The sequence below is a fragment of the Symsagittifera roscoffensis genome, chromosome 6 (assembly GCF_963678635.1).
Source record: "Symsagittifera roscoffensis chromosome 6, txSymRosc1.1, whole genome shotgun sequence".
NCBI lineage: Eukaryota > Metazoa > Xenacoelomorpha > Acoela > Convolutidae > Symsagittifera > Symsagittifera roscoffensis.
The window spans coordinates 51925048-51946525 of NC_087067.1; the positions used below are offsets into that span (position 1 = coordinate 51925048).

A 21478-nucleotide genomic window follows, 5' to 3' on the forward strand; every position below is an offset into this window, starting at 1 on the left:
GTATTTAATATTAACCAATCATGATCCATCTAACTAACAACCCACTTATTTGTAAGTGCTGAAGTTACTTGTAATTTCAGCACCAGAGAGATTTGAATTTAACTTAGAAATTAGTTGGACTCTCCCGAGCACTTCAGCAGCCGCAATAAACCAGTATACCCTAGATCTATTGAGCCTAGCAGAGACTAGTTAAACAACCTGAGACTAGATAGTATAAGAGTAAGATTAGGATCGGTATTAGACTAAGAAGTTGCACGAATCTATCCGGCCGAAAATAAGATAGCGTGACGAGCAGACGGTGTACCCTATCCGAAATTACTCTATGAGTTACACTTCGGTCCTAACTCATCTGGTGCGACCATAAGTCTCGAACAAGACCTTACTAGATTAGAATTAACCAAAAATAGATTAGAAATTAGACAAAAACATTTACAAAATGTTATACGACAATAATTTAATTGAAATGTCTCTCCGACTCAATAGATCAGAGCCAATATTCCGAACCATAATAGAACTACCCGGAATTGGAAGAAGACCTCGAACCAAAGACGACATACGACAAAGTAGAAACTTGCCGTATAGTTATATGATAGTTCGGCAAAAGCCAGAACAAACTTTTATATTTCGAATACTACTTGCAATGAATTTAGATTTCCATTTGCAAACATAAAACCTTGAAGTTAATCTTCAACATCATTTCAGGCGCTAAACAAAATTAATATTATACAATAACGATTGATAAAAAGATCTAAGATCGTTTTCCTAAAACTCTGCAGTAATATACAAAACATGTTTGAAAAATATTTATTGGAAAATAAAAATAAAAATTAGTAGCATGACAATAAATGGTTAGTAATCATAAATCATCCTGTTGTTCCAGCTTCATCATCTAAAACATAACAGCAATCATCAACTCACTAACATCATAAAACACTAAATCTTTCCTTTACACACATTTAAAACTTTATTAAAACTTAAATTCACTTAATTTTAAAACCAGATCATCAAGGCTTATCCTTGGATCTTAAATCATTTTCTACTTAATTAAATTTTAAATTTGATCATCAAGGCTTATCCTTGGATCAAACAGAACAACTTTGTTCTCCCCCACCCACTTAATTAGTGTCTAACGACCTCAAACGTCGATTCACTACCCAACCTTTTCTAAAGACCCAAGACTAATAGAAATTTTTAAACAAAACTAATCATTCAAATTAGGATAAACAGTGAAGAACTTCGGTTATTCATCCTTCACTTGACCCCCCCTCTTACCAGACCCAGGATAAATCTTAGACTTAGTAAGTTTAAAATAGTATCTAACGAACTACTCGCGTTCTAATTATACCTGAACCTTGTGGATCGATTTACTATTCTCCAACCCTTGAACACAATCACTACCCCTAAGTAAGATTAAGTAAGTTAACACCTTAGCTTATACTAGTCACGAGAAAGTAAAAATCATTCTTCGGAATCGATATACTTTTCTCTCCAACCCTGAACAAATAGACCCAGGTTAAGCTAACCAAAAAATCGTAAGAACTAACAGTTTAAGAAAATAGAAATCATTTAACAACTTTTTGCATCCGTCATTCTAAACCTTATGTAATTTAAAAACCTAGGAAATAAACAAACAATCATTTTACACAATTGTGAAATAGATAACAAAAAATACGACCTTGTAATCACACCTCATACACAAACAGTTGGATACATTCGAACAAAACGACAAACACTAAAGAGGAAAATAATAACTAAACAAAGACAAATAACACGAAAAAGATTTTCAAAAAACCGAAACGCATTTTCAGAATCAGAAACCAACAGTTTAGACGAACTTTACAAACTAAAAGAATCAATAGATAAAAATTACCCACTTCACGATCAATTATATTTTTCTGACTCAGAAACAACATCAAATTCATCACAAAGAGGAAAAAGAAGAATAAAAAAGCAGTACAAACACAAACCAGTACATCTATACAATTGGAATCAACCAATTCGACACATTAATAATTACATATTAACAGTCATCGAACGAAAAAATGAGCTCAACGCACACCCCAGGTGAAGAAAGTCCAGATGATGATGAAATCTTTCCTTTTATAGTAGACGCAGATACTGATAGAGGACAACACATATTTTGTCAAAATTTACTCGTAAATTTATTTGAACCCGGAATCAGTCCATGTAAAACAGAGTTCCCCGATGTAAAAATCAAAAGACAAATCATAGATCACTACTTAAAAGATATATGCAACATAACACAACAGTATGGAATCTACTCCATAGAATTCACTTCCCCAAACCATAATAATAGAACATATACTATTCAAACAGACGATCTTGATTTAGAATTTTCAAAAGTTTTTTCAGAATATATAAAAAGCATCCAATATCATAACTCACAAAGAGCAAACTCCATATTCACCAATGAAGTTTTCGCAATAATATATAGTTATATTTCGATATTAGAAAACGAAATCCCACTAACAAATGTCTCACCGACAGAAACATCTAAACATTTGAAAGTACGACATGAAATCACACTACTCTCTAGTTATTTAAACATCATTAAAGAAAATTTCACGAAAGACGACGTTTCACAACATACCAAACACGATTTACAAAAAATTTTAGCATGGTTCATAATAGATTATTTCACACACAATATTGATTTAATTGCACAAGCAAGAAAAAAATTTAGACCCCAAAATTCGAACGATGATACCGCTATCACAGAACAATCAGATTATGTTTGGGACCCCGAATGGTCTCATCCCGCATTTATAAGCTTTCCACAATCAATCTCAAGTCAAGCAATAGGTACAATATCTTACATAAGAGATTATGTAAGAGTAATACCATTAACAATTGATGCAACACCATTAAACTATAATACATTTTTACCCGATACACAAAATAATAGTTTAAACTCGACAGTCATACACAACGAAAACCTCAATGGAACTAGGAATCTTACTCAACAAGATATTCAGACACCATCACACTTCATAAATGAAGAAATTGTACACACAACAACTACACAACAAAGTATTTCACCAATACGCCCAAATTTAACAACACCAAGAAATACAAATCCTTCACAAACACAGGTAACCTTACAATCAACCGTTAAACCTTCGGTTGCCCCTAAATACTCACATATGGATTACCAAACATACAGACCCATGACAATACCATCAAAAACACGCAAAACATTCACTAGAAACAACTTTGCAGACCATAATTATAATTATACACATCCATCAAAAACAAATTATCAACCACAAAGGAATTTTAATCAATATACAAAACCTCGAAACTGGGATAACCCAACGGCCCAATATAATTCCAAAAATTTTCAACCAAATCCTCCACAGGATCGCAGTGAAAATTACCCATTTTTTCAACAGAATAAAAATAAAAAACAAACATCTTATCAAATGGATTATTTATCCTCAGATGACGATTTCTTACAACCAGATATATTTGCACAAAATACTCAAGAATATCGTAGACAAGGAATACAGAGAACACGTACAAATCATAGAAATCTTTCTCCACAACCAATAGATGCACAACATCAACAACCAATTCAACAACAAAATCCAATTAATACACAATCTTTTCAACCAATTCAACAACAAAATCCAATGACTGCACACTCGTATCAAGCATCACAAATGCAAAATGAAATACCACTCCCATATTATCTCCAACAACATGAAATAACAAGAAACCAACTTTCAAATTTTTCTCAAATGCCAAATGCAGCAGAATCATTACAAATGACAATGAATCCATACCTTATGGGTGGATCATCAATAACATCAAACAAACCTTTAATGGTTTTCACAGGAACAGACCCTGAATATTCTGTAGAAGATTATTTAAATGCAGTAACAGCAAACCTGATTTTAAATATTGGACCTGAACCAATTAATACGCCACTACATCAAAATTGGATACATCGACGCACAGCGTTAATACAAACAACCTTAGATGGCGCAGCCCAAAAATGGTTTTCAGTACTACCTTTAGAAATAAAATCAAACTGGAAAAGGTTTACACAGGAATTTTCAAAAATGTTTGACTCCGAAAGAAACAAACAACAACAAAGAGTTTTATGTAATGAAATTCGCAGATTACCAAACGAAACCATCAAGCAAATAGCAGTACGAATCGAAACACTAGTTCGAAAAGCATATTCACTAAATACACATGACTATAAAAACACAAAGATGACAGAAATCTTAATGATGACCTTAACACCACAATTAAGGAAAATAGCAATAAAAAAGAGAGCATCCCATCCTTCTTCAATTCGAGAACCCGATTTAGATTTTCGAAAACTAGTAGACAAATTAGAACAAGCAGAAATCACGATGAAACTAGAAGAAACGGAAAATCTGAAATTACAATACGTTAACAAAATTGAAACGACTCCCACTAATATTAATAATATACAGGAATCAGAAACAGACCTCGTTGAAAAAATCACTGAAATACTCAATATTTACGAAAAGAACCCGAACTTTAAAGGCAAACCATCTTTCAAAAAATGGTGTAATTATTGCCGCCGATACGGACATAGTATTTCCGAATGTAGACAAAAACAGCAAGATAGTCAAAATAAACCTCAAAAATACAAAGAACCAAATAAATCATTCTATCAATACATGAAAAAAGATCAAAATCTACCAAACAAAAATGTATACAGCAACAACAGTTCAGGAAAACCACTTCCGAACAATACAAGTTATACAAGAAATCAATCCCCATATAACTCAAGTTATAGAGGAAGATCACCAGAACGAAGAAACACGAATAATTCATCACAAAATCACTACAATAGACCAAATAGTCGAAATAACTACTCCAGATCAAATTCAAATACACAACGATTTGTTTCTAGATCTAATTCCCAATCAAGAAATAACTACTATCCAAACAACCAATCACGAAATTCATCATACAATAGGAATAGAAACTACTCCTATAATCGAAATAGAAGTTATTCAAACAACCGAAACCAGAATTACCCGAACAATCGATCAAGGAATAACTCATATAATAGATCGAACTATAACAGACCAAACAATAATTACCAAAACAGATCGCGAAATAATTCACAAAATCGACACTCAAGTTATAATAATCGTTATAGAAATTATTCCCAATCACCACACCGGAATAATAATAACTATAATAATTCTAATAACCGCCATAGAAGCAGTACACCTAAACATCAAAGACAAATCAATCAAGTACAAGCTAACCCAGAAACAACATCAGACCCCCCAGGTATTGATGACACAGTAACTGATACGTTACAACTCAATCAAATAAACTGTACATCATCAGATTCAGAAAGTGATACTGAAAACACTCTTGCTATCAATATGATAAAAGTCGAAAATGACTATGAATCTGTCATATATGAACAACCCTTTCCATCACATATATATGAAAATCAATCAGAATTTCTTCAAAATTATTACACTACACCCATAAATTCCACACCAACAACGCAAGAAACAAATGAGATTAACACTACAAATCAAACCAATAAAAACACCAAAACAAAATGCTTGAATACAAACCACATCTACCAAAATATACAAAAAGAACAACCCAAAGAAAAAAATCTGGACAATACCATTTCTCTTAGAAAGCCCAAGAAATAAAGAATTTCAACCACCAGACCTTGAAATAGATTTTTTAATTGATTCAGGAGCAGAATCAAACATAATAAACATCCCCACATGGAATGAAATAAAAACTTTACATCCAAAGCTAACACCTCTTGAAACCTCCAGCAAACTAGCAACAGCACAAGGATCAACATTGATAAACTACGGAAAAATCCAATTATTTCTCCTCCCTACCAGAACAATGGAGCAAAGTAAAATTCTAAACAAGCCATTTAAACAAATATTCCATATCACTGATATTAAATATAATATCATTGGAATACCATTTATTTCGAAGTATATACCAACAATTAACATCCTAAATAGTAAAATATTAATCAAAGATAAATATACAAAAACAAAAGAAACATCCCTAACATTTTTTCAAAGATTAAACAAACAACCACCATTCTTTTCAAAATTTTATCCAATATATAACCAACAAAGAAAACACCTGAAACCACTATCAGGAAACATATATAATTTTTCAATCAAACAAGTTCACCAATATGATAAAGAACAAAACAAACAAAAATTTTATATGTCAGATTTTGAATTCAAACCTATTCATAAATTTTTCAAAATCACAATCTCATCAATAAAATATTTGAAAAATTCGAATTCAGATATTATTTCCTTACATGTCTATAACAACACACCTTACCAAGTAACATTACCTTTAGGACTTTTAGGATATTGTGAAACCAACGCTACAATATCACCAATACATGAAAAAGCCTATCGCGTAAATAATATACTCCAATTACTAGATATTTGCCAATCTACAATTCTTAATGAAGAATTATCTATAAATAATATAATAAGTAACGAAAACAGAAATACGGATTATTTCACAAAAACTCCATATTTCAAACCTACATTCAACATCAGTAACTACACAGAGAAACAACAAAAATTTTTAACAATGTTTAATTTCCAACATTCACAAATAACACAAGACGAATTCGAAAAGTTAGCCAAACAGCTAATTAAATATTCATCAGTCTATGCAACATCAAAATTCGATGTTGGCAAAATCAGTTCATCACTACATCTCCCATTAAAACCAGACGCAGTTTTCAAAAAACAGAGAGCAAGTAAAGTACCAATTCACTTACATGATAAAGTAAACAGATTACTCGATATTTTAGAACAGTACAATATTATATCACCAGTTAATAAAGAAGAACAACCAAAAGGCAACACATTCATCAACCCCGTTATCATTCTAGCTAAAGGAGAATCATTAAAAATCGTTCTCGATGCTAGATACCTCAATTCACTTATAGATGAATCAAAATGTAATTGGCCCATTGAACCAATACAAGTTATTTTAACAAAAATAAACGGCAAATACTTTACAACCGCCGATATGAATAGTGCATACAATCAAATGCCACTAGATGAACAATCACGACGGTTAACACAATTTGTTATCGGAAACCAACAATACGAATTTAACCGCTTATTCTATGGAATATCCATAGGACCAGCAGCATTTTCAGCTTTTATGAGCAAAATTTTTAGACCACTAATACTCAAGAAAAACGCAATCACCTATCTAGACGATGTTTTTATGCAATCACAAACAAAAGACGAAATGTTCAATGTTTTAGAAAAATACCACCAAATACTTCAGAACGAAAATCTGAAGGCCGCCCCCGATAAATCACACTTCTTTTTGACAAGAGTTAAATTCTTAGGACATAACATAGAAAGAAAAACAATCACTCCATTGAAATCACGCATTGACGCTATTCAAAAACTTCAACCACCAACAAATAAAAAGAAAATCCAAGAATTTCTTGGAATGTTAAACTTTTTAAGTAAATATGTTTATAAAATGCAATTATATCTACGACCATTTTACAACATCCTTAGACAACAAAATAATTTTGAATGGAATACAGAACATCAAGCACGATTCGAAGAAATAAAGAAACTTTTAACTGAACAAATTTCAAACACAATTCCAGACCCTGATCAACCATTTTATGCAATGTGCGATGCTTCGAACTTTGGCATCGGCGCAGCACTATTACAATCACATAATGGTACAAATAAAATGAACCTGATATCAGCAAATTCCCGATTATTCACTCAAGCAGAGCTACGACTCTCAACTCTAATGAGAGAATGTACAGCCATAATATATACACTGACAGAATATGAATTTCTGATACTTGGATCAAAACATCCAACAGTTTTATTCACAGACCACAAACCAATCATTTTTCTTTTCACACAGAAATCTAACCCAAACCACCGAGTTTACAGATTTCAACTAATTCTAATGAAATTTCCAAACTTACATATAGTTTGGACTGCAGGAAAAAATCTTGCATTACCAGACACCTTAAGTCGAAATACACCACCTGAATTACTTACACGAAAAACAACAGTTGAAATACCCAAAAATATAAAATTCTACCTTGCAGAAAACGAAACATCACCTCGATTAGAATGCAAATATGCAGTTAAAACTGATATTGAACAATCACAAATAAATAATTTACAACATTTTCCACTTTATTTAGATTGTCAAAATAATCATTATGAAGTTGATTTACTTGGAACATCAACCTTCAAACCAATCCCATATTCCCAATGGATAAAAAGTAACACCCAACAAAAACGAACAAAACAACACCCGCCTAAAAAAGACCATTTTCCACTAATTGAAAAAGAAGAATTAACTGATAAAATAAATTTATCAGGACCACAAACAAATGATTCAAAATACACAATAAATCAAGTTTTTGACCTTCACGACCCACTTGATACAATACCCTTATCTAAATTAGAAATCGAAAACATTTTTCTCCCCCCAACAGATACGATTACAATTTCAACACTGAAACAATATCAAAATCTTGACCCGATAATTAGACAACTGAAATCATGGCACAAATATAAAACTAAACCTATCAAAGCAGATTCAACCATTCTAGGAAACAAAACACTCCTCCGATACTTTCGCAAATTTAACAACACAACAATTAACGAAAACACAGACCTTTTAGAGTATAACATGAATGAATCTACAGTTCCATGTCTCCCTATAAGTATGATTCTTATAGCTTTTAATATTTCACATACACAAAATATTAAAGGACACTCTGGATCAGAAAAAACATATTCAAATTTTATGCAAAATTTTTACTTTCCAAATGCACCAATTTGGATAAAAGTACTATGCAATGACTGTATAGTATGTCAACTAAATAAACCTTACCCAAATCAAAAACAAATAGCACAAAAACAAGATTTTAAAGGACAAAGTTTGTACTTTAATCATCGTATCTCATTTGATACTAAAGGACCAATTTCACCCTCATCAGAAGGAAACTCCTACATTATGGTAATTGTTGACGCATTTACACATTATGTAGCACTTAACCCAGTACCACATTGTAACGCTTATTACGCTTACACAACACTCTATGAACACTGGATAGCAAAATTCGGACTACCAGAAATTTTAGTTACAGACAACGGTACAGAATTCATAAATAATGAAACGATAACACTATGTCATTTATACAACATTAAACACAAACCACGTACATCTCATGCACCTTGGACAAACGGCTTAGTCGAAGGTATGAACCGTTCACTACAAGAATATCTTAGATGTATCATCAACGGAAATGATACAAAATATACCGAATGGTCAGCAGATGTAAAATTATTTCCCTTAGCATATAATTCACAAATTACGACAACTCTAGGAATGTCACCATACGAAATGGTTTTTAACCAAAAGCCACGCAAACCAATAATGTTTACAGCAAATTCTCATAAAAACGCACAAGGTTATTGTCAACCAAATAAAGACTCAATTTGTTATAACCTCCCATTACATACACACGATGAAGATCATTTTCATCACCCACAAATTCTTAAATTAGCCTCCGGTACACACACCGAATGGATTTTAAATAGAGATAAGAAACACAATGAAATTTATCAAAAAATAACGAAAAAGTTATTACAAAGACAAAACATAAATGAACAAATCAATTCACGCTTTACACCAGCTTCCGATTTAAAAATTGGAACATTTGTTTTAATACCTAATTTTAATACTCAAAAAGGAATTTCTAAAAAATTACAACCCCTCCGAAAAGGACCCTACCAAATAATTGCAAAACCCACTGATGTCACATATAAAATTACCGACTCAAACAAAAAAGAAATCGTTCAGCACCGAAACAACCTATTACCTTATTACCCAAAAGAATACGCACTCCGCGAATTAACTCAATTATATTCTTTCACAGGATTAAAAATCATTCAAAACGAACCACATCTGAAAAACACAGAACAAAATGATAACGCCACCAAAAACAATACACAAAACCATAAAGAATCCCCAAAACAAAGAAAAAATAGAAAAATGACAGAACAAATAATACCCCAAGAAGAAATAGACAAATCTGAACATAGAAAAACAACAAGACTCCGAAATCAACCACGTAAAAACTACAAAATGTTCATCCCCCAATCTAAAATATATAAGAAAGTAGAATTTCAAAAGTAATTTTAACATTTGCTTCACAATCTTGAAACCTCCGAAACATTTTTCATTTACATTTTTCAAAATAACATGCTCACAAGTACGCAATAATTCTAGTTCAAAATAGACCAATAGGATTCATCCAATCCGCCACTTTCTCTAACTCAAACTAAGATCAATTAGACGAATAATCTAGAACTCCAGGCACATCTCTAACTATAACTTTACAACCTCCAGGTCAAAAATAAGCAAACCACTCCAACTTGACAGCTAAAATAAATATCACCATAATACCGTACCCCTCCCTTATCTAATAACCCAAAGATCAACAATATTTCCCCAACTCAGACCACGAATACCCCCAAAACAAATTTGATAACTTAGCCTAAAGTAACAAAATGAAGATTTTAATTAGCCTAAAGTATAAAAATCTCACCATACCCCGGATCATTTGACAAACAAAAATAAAGAAAAAGACGACCTCCCAGTCACCATGAAAATTGCCCCCAACAATTTTTTCCAAAACTCAACCCACTTGTCAAAAAACTAATAAATAATTCGACCACACTAGAAAATCGCCTCAAACAGCAAAAAATATTCGACCAAGAGATCATTTCTTAAATGCTCTTCTCTCAAACAGTTGCTCAAATACTTATAAATTTTAAACATTTTTTTTCAATACTTGAAGCCTTTATAATATTTCTTTTTGATATACTTGAATCTTTTCTAATAATCCTAATCATTTTTTGTAACATTTTTTTAATTTTCTACACTATTCTCGAACTATTCCTCCAACTTTCCAAAACCCTTGAATATATTCACAGGTACGATTTTAACAACTTGTCTAAATGATACGAACAATTTTCAGTAGAACTGATTTTTTTCTACTATTTGTAATTTTCATAACATTTCTATCATCCCTCATTTTGACCATATGCAAATGTATAAAGAAAGCAATCATCACATTTGCCCTAGCAACAATTTTTCTAATTATTTTTATGGAAGAATATTATAATAAACATAAACCTTCCCACTAAAGTAAAAATTCAAAAATCCATCAAAAATTGCTACCCAACAGTCACAGAATCAGTCTTCACCGACATCATCCCAAGATAATCCAACACCACCTTCAACTACTCAAAATCCTCAAACATCTACACGAATTTCTTTTCAAGACAATCCATACACTTTTGAAGAACGGCACGCTCGTTTATCTGAACCACTAGAACCAGTTCAACGACAAGCATCCCTAAGTGAACCAACATACAATCTTTACCCAACACTACCACAAGAACTAAGTAGAATACGAAACCTTAGTCAAAACCAAAACACAACAGAAATAAATAGACAAATTATACATCCTCGACGAAATAGAAATTTTCAAACTCCCCGAGTTCATTTTGATATACCTCAATCCCCATCACAAACCACTCCAGAAAACACCACTGGTATCACACCAGAAACTCCTACACTTTTTTCACAACGAAGCACTTCAAGTCTACCTTCAGACTACTTAGGTTCAACACCAACATCTGAACAAGCACGAGAAAATCCTTTTAACCCCCCAAACCTAACATCACGACTGCCATATTGGACTACACATTCATTTACACAAGGTGAACCAAATTTAGTCAATGACCCCATAGATATTTCTACGGATACAACAACATCCTCATCACTACCAGAAACATTATCACTACCATCAACACCATCAATAAGCCAATTTTCACCACTACCCTTCAACTTAAATTTTCCAAATAATCTCGACGCCAGATATCGAGAACAATCATCAATAAATATCCCTTTAAGATTAGATTGGAATACATTTACAGCACCTCCACCATTATTTGGACAACATCAAGAAAGTAAACGCCTTCATAACTGGGCACTTAATAGATTACAATATCGCCAAGATATTCACAACGATATCCGTGATCACAATATTCAAATACTCCAACAAAACAGTTTACAATTAAAGTTTGAAATCACAGTTAAATTAAACAATATTACACAACATCCCTACCCATTAAATCCACCTAACATAACAGCTCAATCACTACCACCACCGTTTATAACTACTGAAGTAATATATAAATACGACAGATACACCAAAAACACAATTGGTTACATTACATTTTACAATCCATACTCAGGATTATCATACACATGTATATTCTAAAATTATTAATTTTTCTCCAACTCCCTTTTCTAGTAATCTCAAATCAAAACATAAACCCTTCCCCTCGTACAGGACCACAAGATTTATTAGTAACACATTACGATTGCGAAGAAAATGAACAAAAAACACTACACAAATATGCAATAAATCAAGTATCACAATGTGAAACAGAACCACAAGCTATAGAAACCACAGATGTAATAGCAACACTCTATTCAAAAGCCCGAGCAACAACAGTTACAGGTTATAAATTCACAGCGACATTTTCCGAAAAGAAAGTACATTGTTCACAAGTCTCCAACGGCAACAAAAACCGACTTGACCATGAATCATTCTATCAAAGTAATATAGAACGTCTTTTACATCTCAATCCCGACGATTGTAAAAATGAATTACTTAGACTAAACATCACACGAAATAAAAACTCCCAAAGAAAATTAGTTAATTTTCAAGTTTTTTCAGACTCTGTACACCAATCACAACTTGAAAGACACCAAGGACATATAAAACTAGACGAAAAATACCCGTATAACGGCGCACACGGACGATTAACCTATGACCTACATGATAAACATTGGATACCACACATTGGTATAAATAACCCATCAAACTGCAAAGCAGACACGAAAAATAAAGGATACCAAGAAATAATGTTTTTCGATTGGAAAATACAACTCGAAAAAATACAACTAACACGAGATTTATCTGATAATACAATGATCTATCAAGGAATCCGACTACCTTGTAAAAATGATCAAGGATATTGCGACCCTACAACAAGAACACAAGCAACAATTGTTTGGTTCCCCGAAGATACATGTACAACATTTCAAGTAGCAAAAATACACGCTCGTATGATAAAATTTCACGAAAAATATTTTATACAATCAATTCCATATGAACAAGTCCATCCATCACGCAAACTAAGTTCCGATTTTAGAAACATAGACAATATAGAAAATAAATTGACACGTTTTCAAATATATCAAGAAACAGAACTTGCATGTAAATACAGGAATCCACTTCACAGAACACAATACTCTGAAATATTAGTTGAATACGAAAAAGGATTCGACATGACCACTGGAAAAGTAAAAATCGACCCATATGCCACAGGTCATCCTCTAAACGAAGGAACATCCTATATACCAGTTAATTTTGAAAAAAGCAACGGACAACCTGGTGGACATCTAAAACCTTATGACACCAGAAGCACACGCTTACAAGAATTATCACTAATGAATACTACATATTTCGGTAATATCCACTATGATATTCATTTGGATATGAAACTAGACTATACAATTAGCCGCATTTTTCAAGAAATGTCACTCTCCGAATTAGAAACACTACACCAACTATGCGAATTAGAACGAACACAAATATTACAATCACTTGCACTAGCAGTATTAAAAATACCCTACGCAGGATACTTATTATCAGGAAATAGATCAAATTTTTTAGACTATGAAGGAAACATCTTATGGTTTTATACTTGTACCAAAAAAGTATCACCACTATACGTTTTTGAAGATAAACGATGTTATAAAAGAATCCCTATCTTTTATAAGAATAAAGTACATTTCGTGGATACACTTTCACGAAGAACCTATTTCTGGGATACCGCAGTCCCATGTGGATCAGAAAACAGCCACAATGTAGTACAACTAAACCCTGATGAAAATAAATATTACCTTCTCACTCCATATCCCACATTAATGCAATCACTCAAAAAATTTTCACCAGAAAGCATTCGCGCTATTGCTCGAAACCCAAATATAGATTTACAATCAATAGGAATCTATTCAAAATCAGATATTCAACATCACATTAGAACACAACAATTCCAAGAATTATTAACACAAATGGACACTATACAAAGACAATCAATAGACCAAAACTTACGCAAACTTGCAGAAACCGCAGGATTTGCCGATATCTACACGCAAGACTATAGCGGATATTTTAAAGACATTAAAGATTATATATATCTAAACGGCGAAAAATACCGTCCCCAAGATATATCACCAATTAACATTTTTAGCTTTGTTACACTCAAAAATGAGATCCTAGATATTTTTTTTTAGGATGGCCCTACTACATCTTAGAAAAATTGACTATTTTATACGCAATGTTTAACTTTATTGGATTTCTTTTCTCACTTTTAAAAGGAATCTACAACACATGTGCTATACACACACAAGTAAACAGACAAGCAAGTGTAGCACGCATACTATTTGCAGGATTTTTTGGAATCTTTTCTACATCTATAAACAAAATTCTTTTAGACGCACAAATAAAAGAATATAACACAAAAATAACAACACGACAAAATACATACGACGAAGAACATAACAATGTAGACATAACGCCAACGGCACCACAATTACCAGCCCTACCAAATAACCATCCACTATCCCTAGTCCCACGAAATTTTCGAAACTTAGCAATCACACATAATCCAAATTTTCGACTCAATACATCACAAAGTCCCGTCCAACATATAATGACACACCAGTCACAAGATGATAATACTTATGAACAAATTATTGAACAACCCCATACCACCGCTTTTCAGTCTCAAAATATTAATTTTTTTAGCCCACGATGAGCCGCCAACTTGGATCACTACACCGATCAAATTCCCATCCAACCAATCTTACCTCTCCAATCCCAATCATACCACTTTTTGCTTTTCCGCCACCCGATTTTCCATCTAGCAATGTAACATCAGGCATGAATTCCGACACTAACTCACATATTTCAGTTTTATACTCCATCTCACAGCTAAATAACCCGAATAGTGAAACCCCCGATGAATTTGCCGACTCAGAACCATCCCCATCCAATAATTTTCATAACCCTTCTAATTTTTCTCAACCTCCTTTTCAACCCATATTGTCCAATAACCCTGACCCAATCACTCCGACACCCTCTTATGCTTCCCAAGTTACCCCAACCTACTCCTCATACCAATCTGACCAATCATCTCATTCTCCAGACACCCCCCGAATCTCCCCAGAGCTAGATAATTTTATTACCCTCCAACAGCAACCCTACCACCTTAACACCCCGACCATAAACCAAATCTCCTCCATTACAATTTCATCCAATCCCCCTACACCCTCTTCAAATTATACTGAATCATTAACACCATCATCCACATCCACTATATCTTCACTAAACACTAATAGAGCTTACCGCACTTTTAAAAGAAAATTCCCCAACCATCCTTTCCCAGCAAAACCAGGAACAGCCCGTGAATACATCAACCACCCCCAGCATACTAACACTAAAGAATTTTTAGCTATCACCTTACCCTCGTTTCCACAATACACTTTAAACACCCCTCACGACGATAACGAAACACGCAACTTTGTAGATGAATACGTTTTAATGCCCACTCTCTCTTGGACCTCATACTATCATTTCACTAACCCTCTTTGCTTACCTTTATCCAGCACTTCCATCGATATAGACCGAAACAAAGACATGCTATATCAACTAACTACACCACTAACCGCTAGACAGTTTACTTACGTTGGATATAAAAAATCACTAAAAATACACACTGCACCTAGAGCTAATGAATATACACTAGAATACTACGATCACAACATCATTAGAGCTAACCAAGATCAATTCTTAGACGACGATCGCTTCGCTAATCCACAAATCACCGAGAAATTTTTCATCAAGACACCATATGTATTTACACTAAACATCTTCGACCGAAAGTTTGATCACATTATTTCAGAAGCACTAACAAACACACAAGCATACGAAAGTTTTAAAGAACGCTTCCAAATCTTTTCACTAACCTTTCACTTCCTTGCACCACACGAAAGAGATTTACACTGCTCACACGATATTATGTTGCGCACTAAACAAACACATACATACAGTTACTATCGTTTCATCCAAAATCACTTTGACCTCCACACACCCTCTAGACAATCACACCATCGTTTCCAATTCATCAATTCAAAATACACTTCACCGTATTTCCTAAATTTCACATATTGTATTAAAGACACTAACCTCCATGGTATTCTTCGTAATTATGACCCCATAACCCAAATGTACATTTTCTGCCCCATCACCAAGACCTTCAACGCCGAAGAATCCCGACCCTTCCTTATCCCGCACGAGTTCCTACAACCTATAGAAATCCCAATTTTAGAATTCATCCACAACACTAAATTTAACCACAAATTATATAACTTAATCCAAAACACACCTTATGAGTTTGCAGTAGGCACTGAAGAACTAACCACTATTAAGGCACTTCAATTGCTTTGGCCACTACTTCAGACTAAAAATATCATCCGCATTCTAGCTAAACTACTCACAACTTCAGAACTAATTCACGACATCTTCCCCCACGGTTTTTTCCCCGACGACTAACAGGTAAGTATGAATTAAGTAAATATTACTAATTAATTACAGTATTAAAAACTCACCATTCTTTATTCATGTTTTCTTTAGATTTTTAGCCTTCATCCTAGATCATCTGAAAAATTCACAAAAGAAAAATAAAAAATAGCAAACTTCTTCAAAACTGTTTAAGACCCTATTAAACTTTTGCACCAACAATTAAATAAATATAATACCAATGCAGTAAATTAATTTATAAAATTTCCCCCCAAAAGCAGTAAATCTACATATGATGAAAATTTGTATCTTAACATTCCCCCATAACTAGCAGTAAAATTCTAAATTCTATGTAGTAAGTTAATAAAATGCAATTGCAGTACTAACCTTTTGATATTTTCATTCATTCGCACAAAAATTCTATCCACACTCGCACAGCTCGCCCACGAAGAATTGTTTAAAATAATGAATTTCAGTTTCAAGTTTTCACACTCAACAACTCTAACATACAATAACATGTTTCAAACTTTCCTTTAACCCGGTTGGAAAGGAATCATATACTAAACAAAACTAACCAACGCAGCTTACTAAATACCACAAATCATAGAATAACAGCATGACTAAGAAAAGGAAACCAACGGTACCCAAACCGGATTAACCCAGTTTAAAACTGGATAATTTATTCTTTTGAAGACTATTACAAAGTCTTAGAAAGAAATAATAAAACACAAAAAAGTCGAAAGACAAACCCATACCACAAACAATTTGCTTTTTGGAAAAAGTACATAACCAACAAGACATAAGTAAAACCACAACAAACCCAACATAAAACGTTGTCACATAACAGGACCCCTCACAAACACCGCATGAAATCATACTCCCACTCCTGGCCTAACCCACCAGGAAAGGACGTCCTGAGCATGCTCTATAGCCGGCCTAACCCACCGCGCTACATCCACGCTTTGTGACCACACCTTTATTTTTAATAAGAGCTACTCAAGGGTGAGTAACTCTTCAAAATAACCGAACTAAAACAAAAAGCTTTTGTGAAAACAACTAACTAAAATCATTATTAAAAAATATTAAACTAATAAAAGTTTTATAAAATGTAAAATCACATGATGCAATATATAGATCAGAATACAACACCAAGGACGAACATCAAAAGACAAGACGACCCCACTACACTCGAGAGAGAATGACCAACTACAATCGATATGCCGCTCACAATCACAACTCAAAGGATTTAGAGTACGACTTGACTTCGCAGAAAAGGACTTCATTGAACTAGACCAATGACCACCTCGATGTTCAAGTATACGTACAGATCCGAGTAACCAGGCATCCCCTCCACGCACAATCTCCACGCCATTCCCAAGCTAGATCAGACACAAAAGAAGTTCTCCCCGAAGAACAGAAAAACCTGACATAGCCAACCATTCTGAAATCAGAATTGATTTGTCGTTGTCACAAGAAGAAGCGGAAGAAAATTATGATGTTCGCCAAATACCAACGTCCATCATCCATCCTTGAATTACAGAAGAACTATTCTAAAAAACTCTGTAAAACCCGGATGGGTGGAACCTGATCTAAACTATATTTTATGATTGGATAAATTAAATGTTTTACCAATGTAAAGTATTTAATATTAACCAATCATGATCCATCTAACTAACAACCCACTTATTTGTAAGTGCTGAAGTTACTTGTAATTTCAGCACCAGAGAGATTTGAATTTAACTTAGAAATTAGTTGGACTCTCCCGAGCACTTCAGCAGCCGCAATAAACCAGTATACCCTAGATCTATTGAGCCTAGCAGAGACTAGTTAAACAACCTGAGACTAGATAGTATAAGAGTAAGATTAGGATCGGTATTAGACTAAGAAGTTGCACGAATCTATCCGGCCGAAAATAAGATAGCGTGACGAGCAGACGGTGTACCCTATCCGAAATTACTCTATGAGTTACACTTCGGTCCTAACTCAATTTACCAATTTTATGACTGGAAATTAACATAAATTATTATAAGCGATCGCTTCCTTTCACACAAAGGGAGGATTTTCCTCAGGGGTTCTTTGACCTCAGGGGTTCGTTCCCCTACCCATCTAAAATGTTCCCATTTGGTACCGTTTTACGGCCGCTGAAACCAAGATATTATCGAAAGTCGCCTTGGCCCCAATTCGCACTTAATTTGAATGAGGCGCGCCAGCCGAAAAAAAAGCTTTTTTTTTCAGTTTAAAATTGGTCCAAAAACAGCGTTTTTGGCCTGTTTTTTGTTTCAAAAATTTGTCTGTGACCCAGAAAGTTTCGGCAAAGTATGGTTTTCATAATGATTTGGGAGGCCTCAAAAAGTCACATTGGTCGACCCAATCAAACTTTCCGAAAACTTTTTTTCGGAATCCCTCTGCTTGAGGTGCTTTAAAACAGACCTTCAGGTATAATAGCATCGTCCCAATCTATTTTCAGTCGATAATGTTTCATTTATTTTTGTTTCATTTAAAGTGCCACTAGATTAAATTCGGGATAATTTTTTAATAAAATTTTAGATTTGCCCCTGGTTTGACTCAAATGAGCTCTCTAATCTGGTCTTCCATTTTTTGATGAAATTAAAATCTTCTTGTCCAATTTTTTTCCGGTAACTTACAAGAGCTGATTAACTAACTTTTTCTCTGCATTTGAGGGGGATGTTAACTTGGTTGAATTCGCAATTTTCAGCAGATCAAATCGGAAGTTTTCAACGCAGTGCTGAACAATTTGAACTCAAATTATATATTGGGGGATTTTAACTTGGTCGATTAAGAGAGGAGAAAACTAACTTCATCCTCAACGGTTCCAACTTTTTTTGTTGCAGTTTACCAGAAGATCTTTCTTAAGAAAGGTCAGGACTCTCCTTGGCAGAGTTCAGGATGGGGAGAAACTCCGCTAGACATGTTCGGCAAAAGGACTGGACACTTCAAAACTTCATACCACTCTACGCTCAAAAACTCTGAAGAAGACTCAACTCCCTCCTCGATATCTTCGTCGGACAATTTTTTCTCGTATCCTACTCAACTGATCCGTTTATTGAGTCCTCCTGGAATGTTCCCGAATACCGAATCGTTTTTGGCTGAGACACCTGAAAAAGAGTCTCCATCTCCTCAGATTCAGAAACCAGGAGAAGTTTCTGGCTCAACTCTGGATCAAGAATCGTTTTCGCACGACTCCGGCAAGTCTCCTCAAGAGGATCCCGACGTCAGAGACCCTCTTGGCGATGCTGAGCCTGAGAATACCGAAATAGGCCATGAGAAAGCTAAGAAAACAAAAGCGATTGAGGACGACGATAGTCCACAAAATCCGAAGAAAGATCTCGCGAAAGAGAATGAATTACTAAAACATCAACTCAAGGAGATTACAAAACAAATGAATGACATTCTGATTCGAAAACAAAACACTCCAATCAATCAGGAAAAGCACTTAGAAAAGCAGCCGCAACCGATTAACAGCGACAATAAGGAAATTGAAAATAGGAAGAAAGAAGCAAGGAATGTTCGATTTCCGACACTACCTGTAAGGGAACTGAATGAACCCACCAAAAGACCAGAATTTGAAAAAGTTCCTGAGCAGGACAATTTTCTAGAGGATAAACCTGAAGAAAGTGACTGGGCTGAAGCAATGGAACATAAATTTCCAAATTTTGGAGCCTGGTTTGGACAAAATGAAACCTTCTAAAATATCTTAATCAGAAAGCAATATCCGGAAGAACTCTTTTAAATCGAAATCATTATCTAGTACCATTTGCGGTGAAGTTGATCGTTATTGTGCATCAAAAACTGCTGGTGTAAATTGGACTGTTTTGATGTGGTAAAAGTATTATTCTTTTAACATAAATCATTGATGTTTAATTCTTTTTTTTCCGCCGTTTGTTATCAGAAGTTATCTTTGAATGACCGTATGCTAAATGTTTTTTTTGAAAAATCCTTCACAATTAATTTGATTCTTCGCAAATTGAGTCGCTAGCTATCCGTTGGATGTGAAGCAAAACCCAATTTACGTACCCGAAGTGACAACCTTCGACACGCTTGGCCGCTTAAATTTTCAAGTTGCTTCAATAATGAACATGACATAGATGTCGCAACCTGAGGCAAAACAGAACACTCTTAGACACGAACTAACTTGAACTAAAGGATAATATACACGAAAAAAAAAGATATAAATACAGAAATAGCACTAACGAGTGACAACGCAAAAGCCAAAAGCCTATACTGAATATGTTTTACAAAAAGATCTTATGTTCTACGGGAGTCTTAGGTTTTAACAAGTTCTGGAAATGAGTTTTTAGCACGATGATACTTCGAATTTGAGTTGCAAACAAATTGCGAGATTCTGGCAGGAAAGCATTGCAAACTATCAACTATCATTCTGGAATTGGAAAAAAAGCGAAAGTGGAAAAAAATGGAACACAAAAAATCCAGCTATTTTGTCCTTTTTTCGATCATGTGGTGCTTCATAACTGTAAAGTTTTGAGCTTTTACACAATTGTTGTTATCAACTGAAATTCTTAAGCAAAATCTTTTAGCCATGCGCTTATTTGTCGTAAAAAAATTAAACATAAAAAACAAAGCTGAAATCACTTACAGTTTTAAACTATCATAAAGTTATACTTAAAACAACAAAATTGAAAAAGATTTCGGACACTTATTTTTAGCCTAGAATTTACACTTAAAATCACAAAT

General features: G+C 33.9%; 1 protein-coding gene across 1 annotated transcript in view; it reads left to right on the forward strand.

Moving 5' to 3' along the window:
* The window catches only part of LOC134848176 (uncharacterized), a 34402-nt gene extending 13726 nt beyond the window's left edge, over window positions 1-20676 (forward strand). The window contains exon 3 of the mRNA XM_063865540.1: window positions 19618-20676. Within this exon, the coding sequence (XP_063721610.1) occupies window positions 19618-20474 (857 nt within the window). The 3' untranslated portion in view covers window positions 20475-20676. The remainder of the gene's footprint in view (window positions 1-19617) is intronic.
* The last annotated feature ends 802 nt before the right edge of the window (window positions 20677-21478 follow it).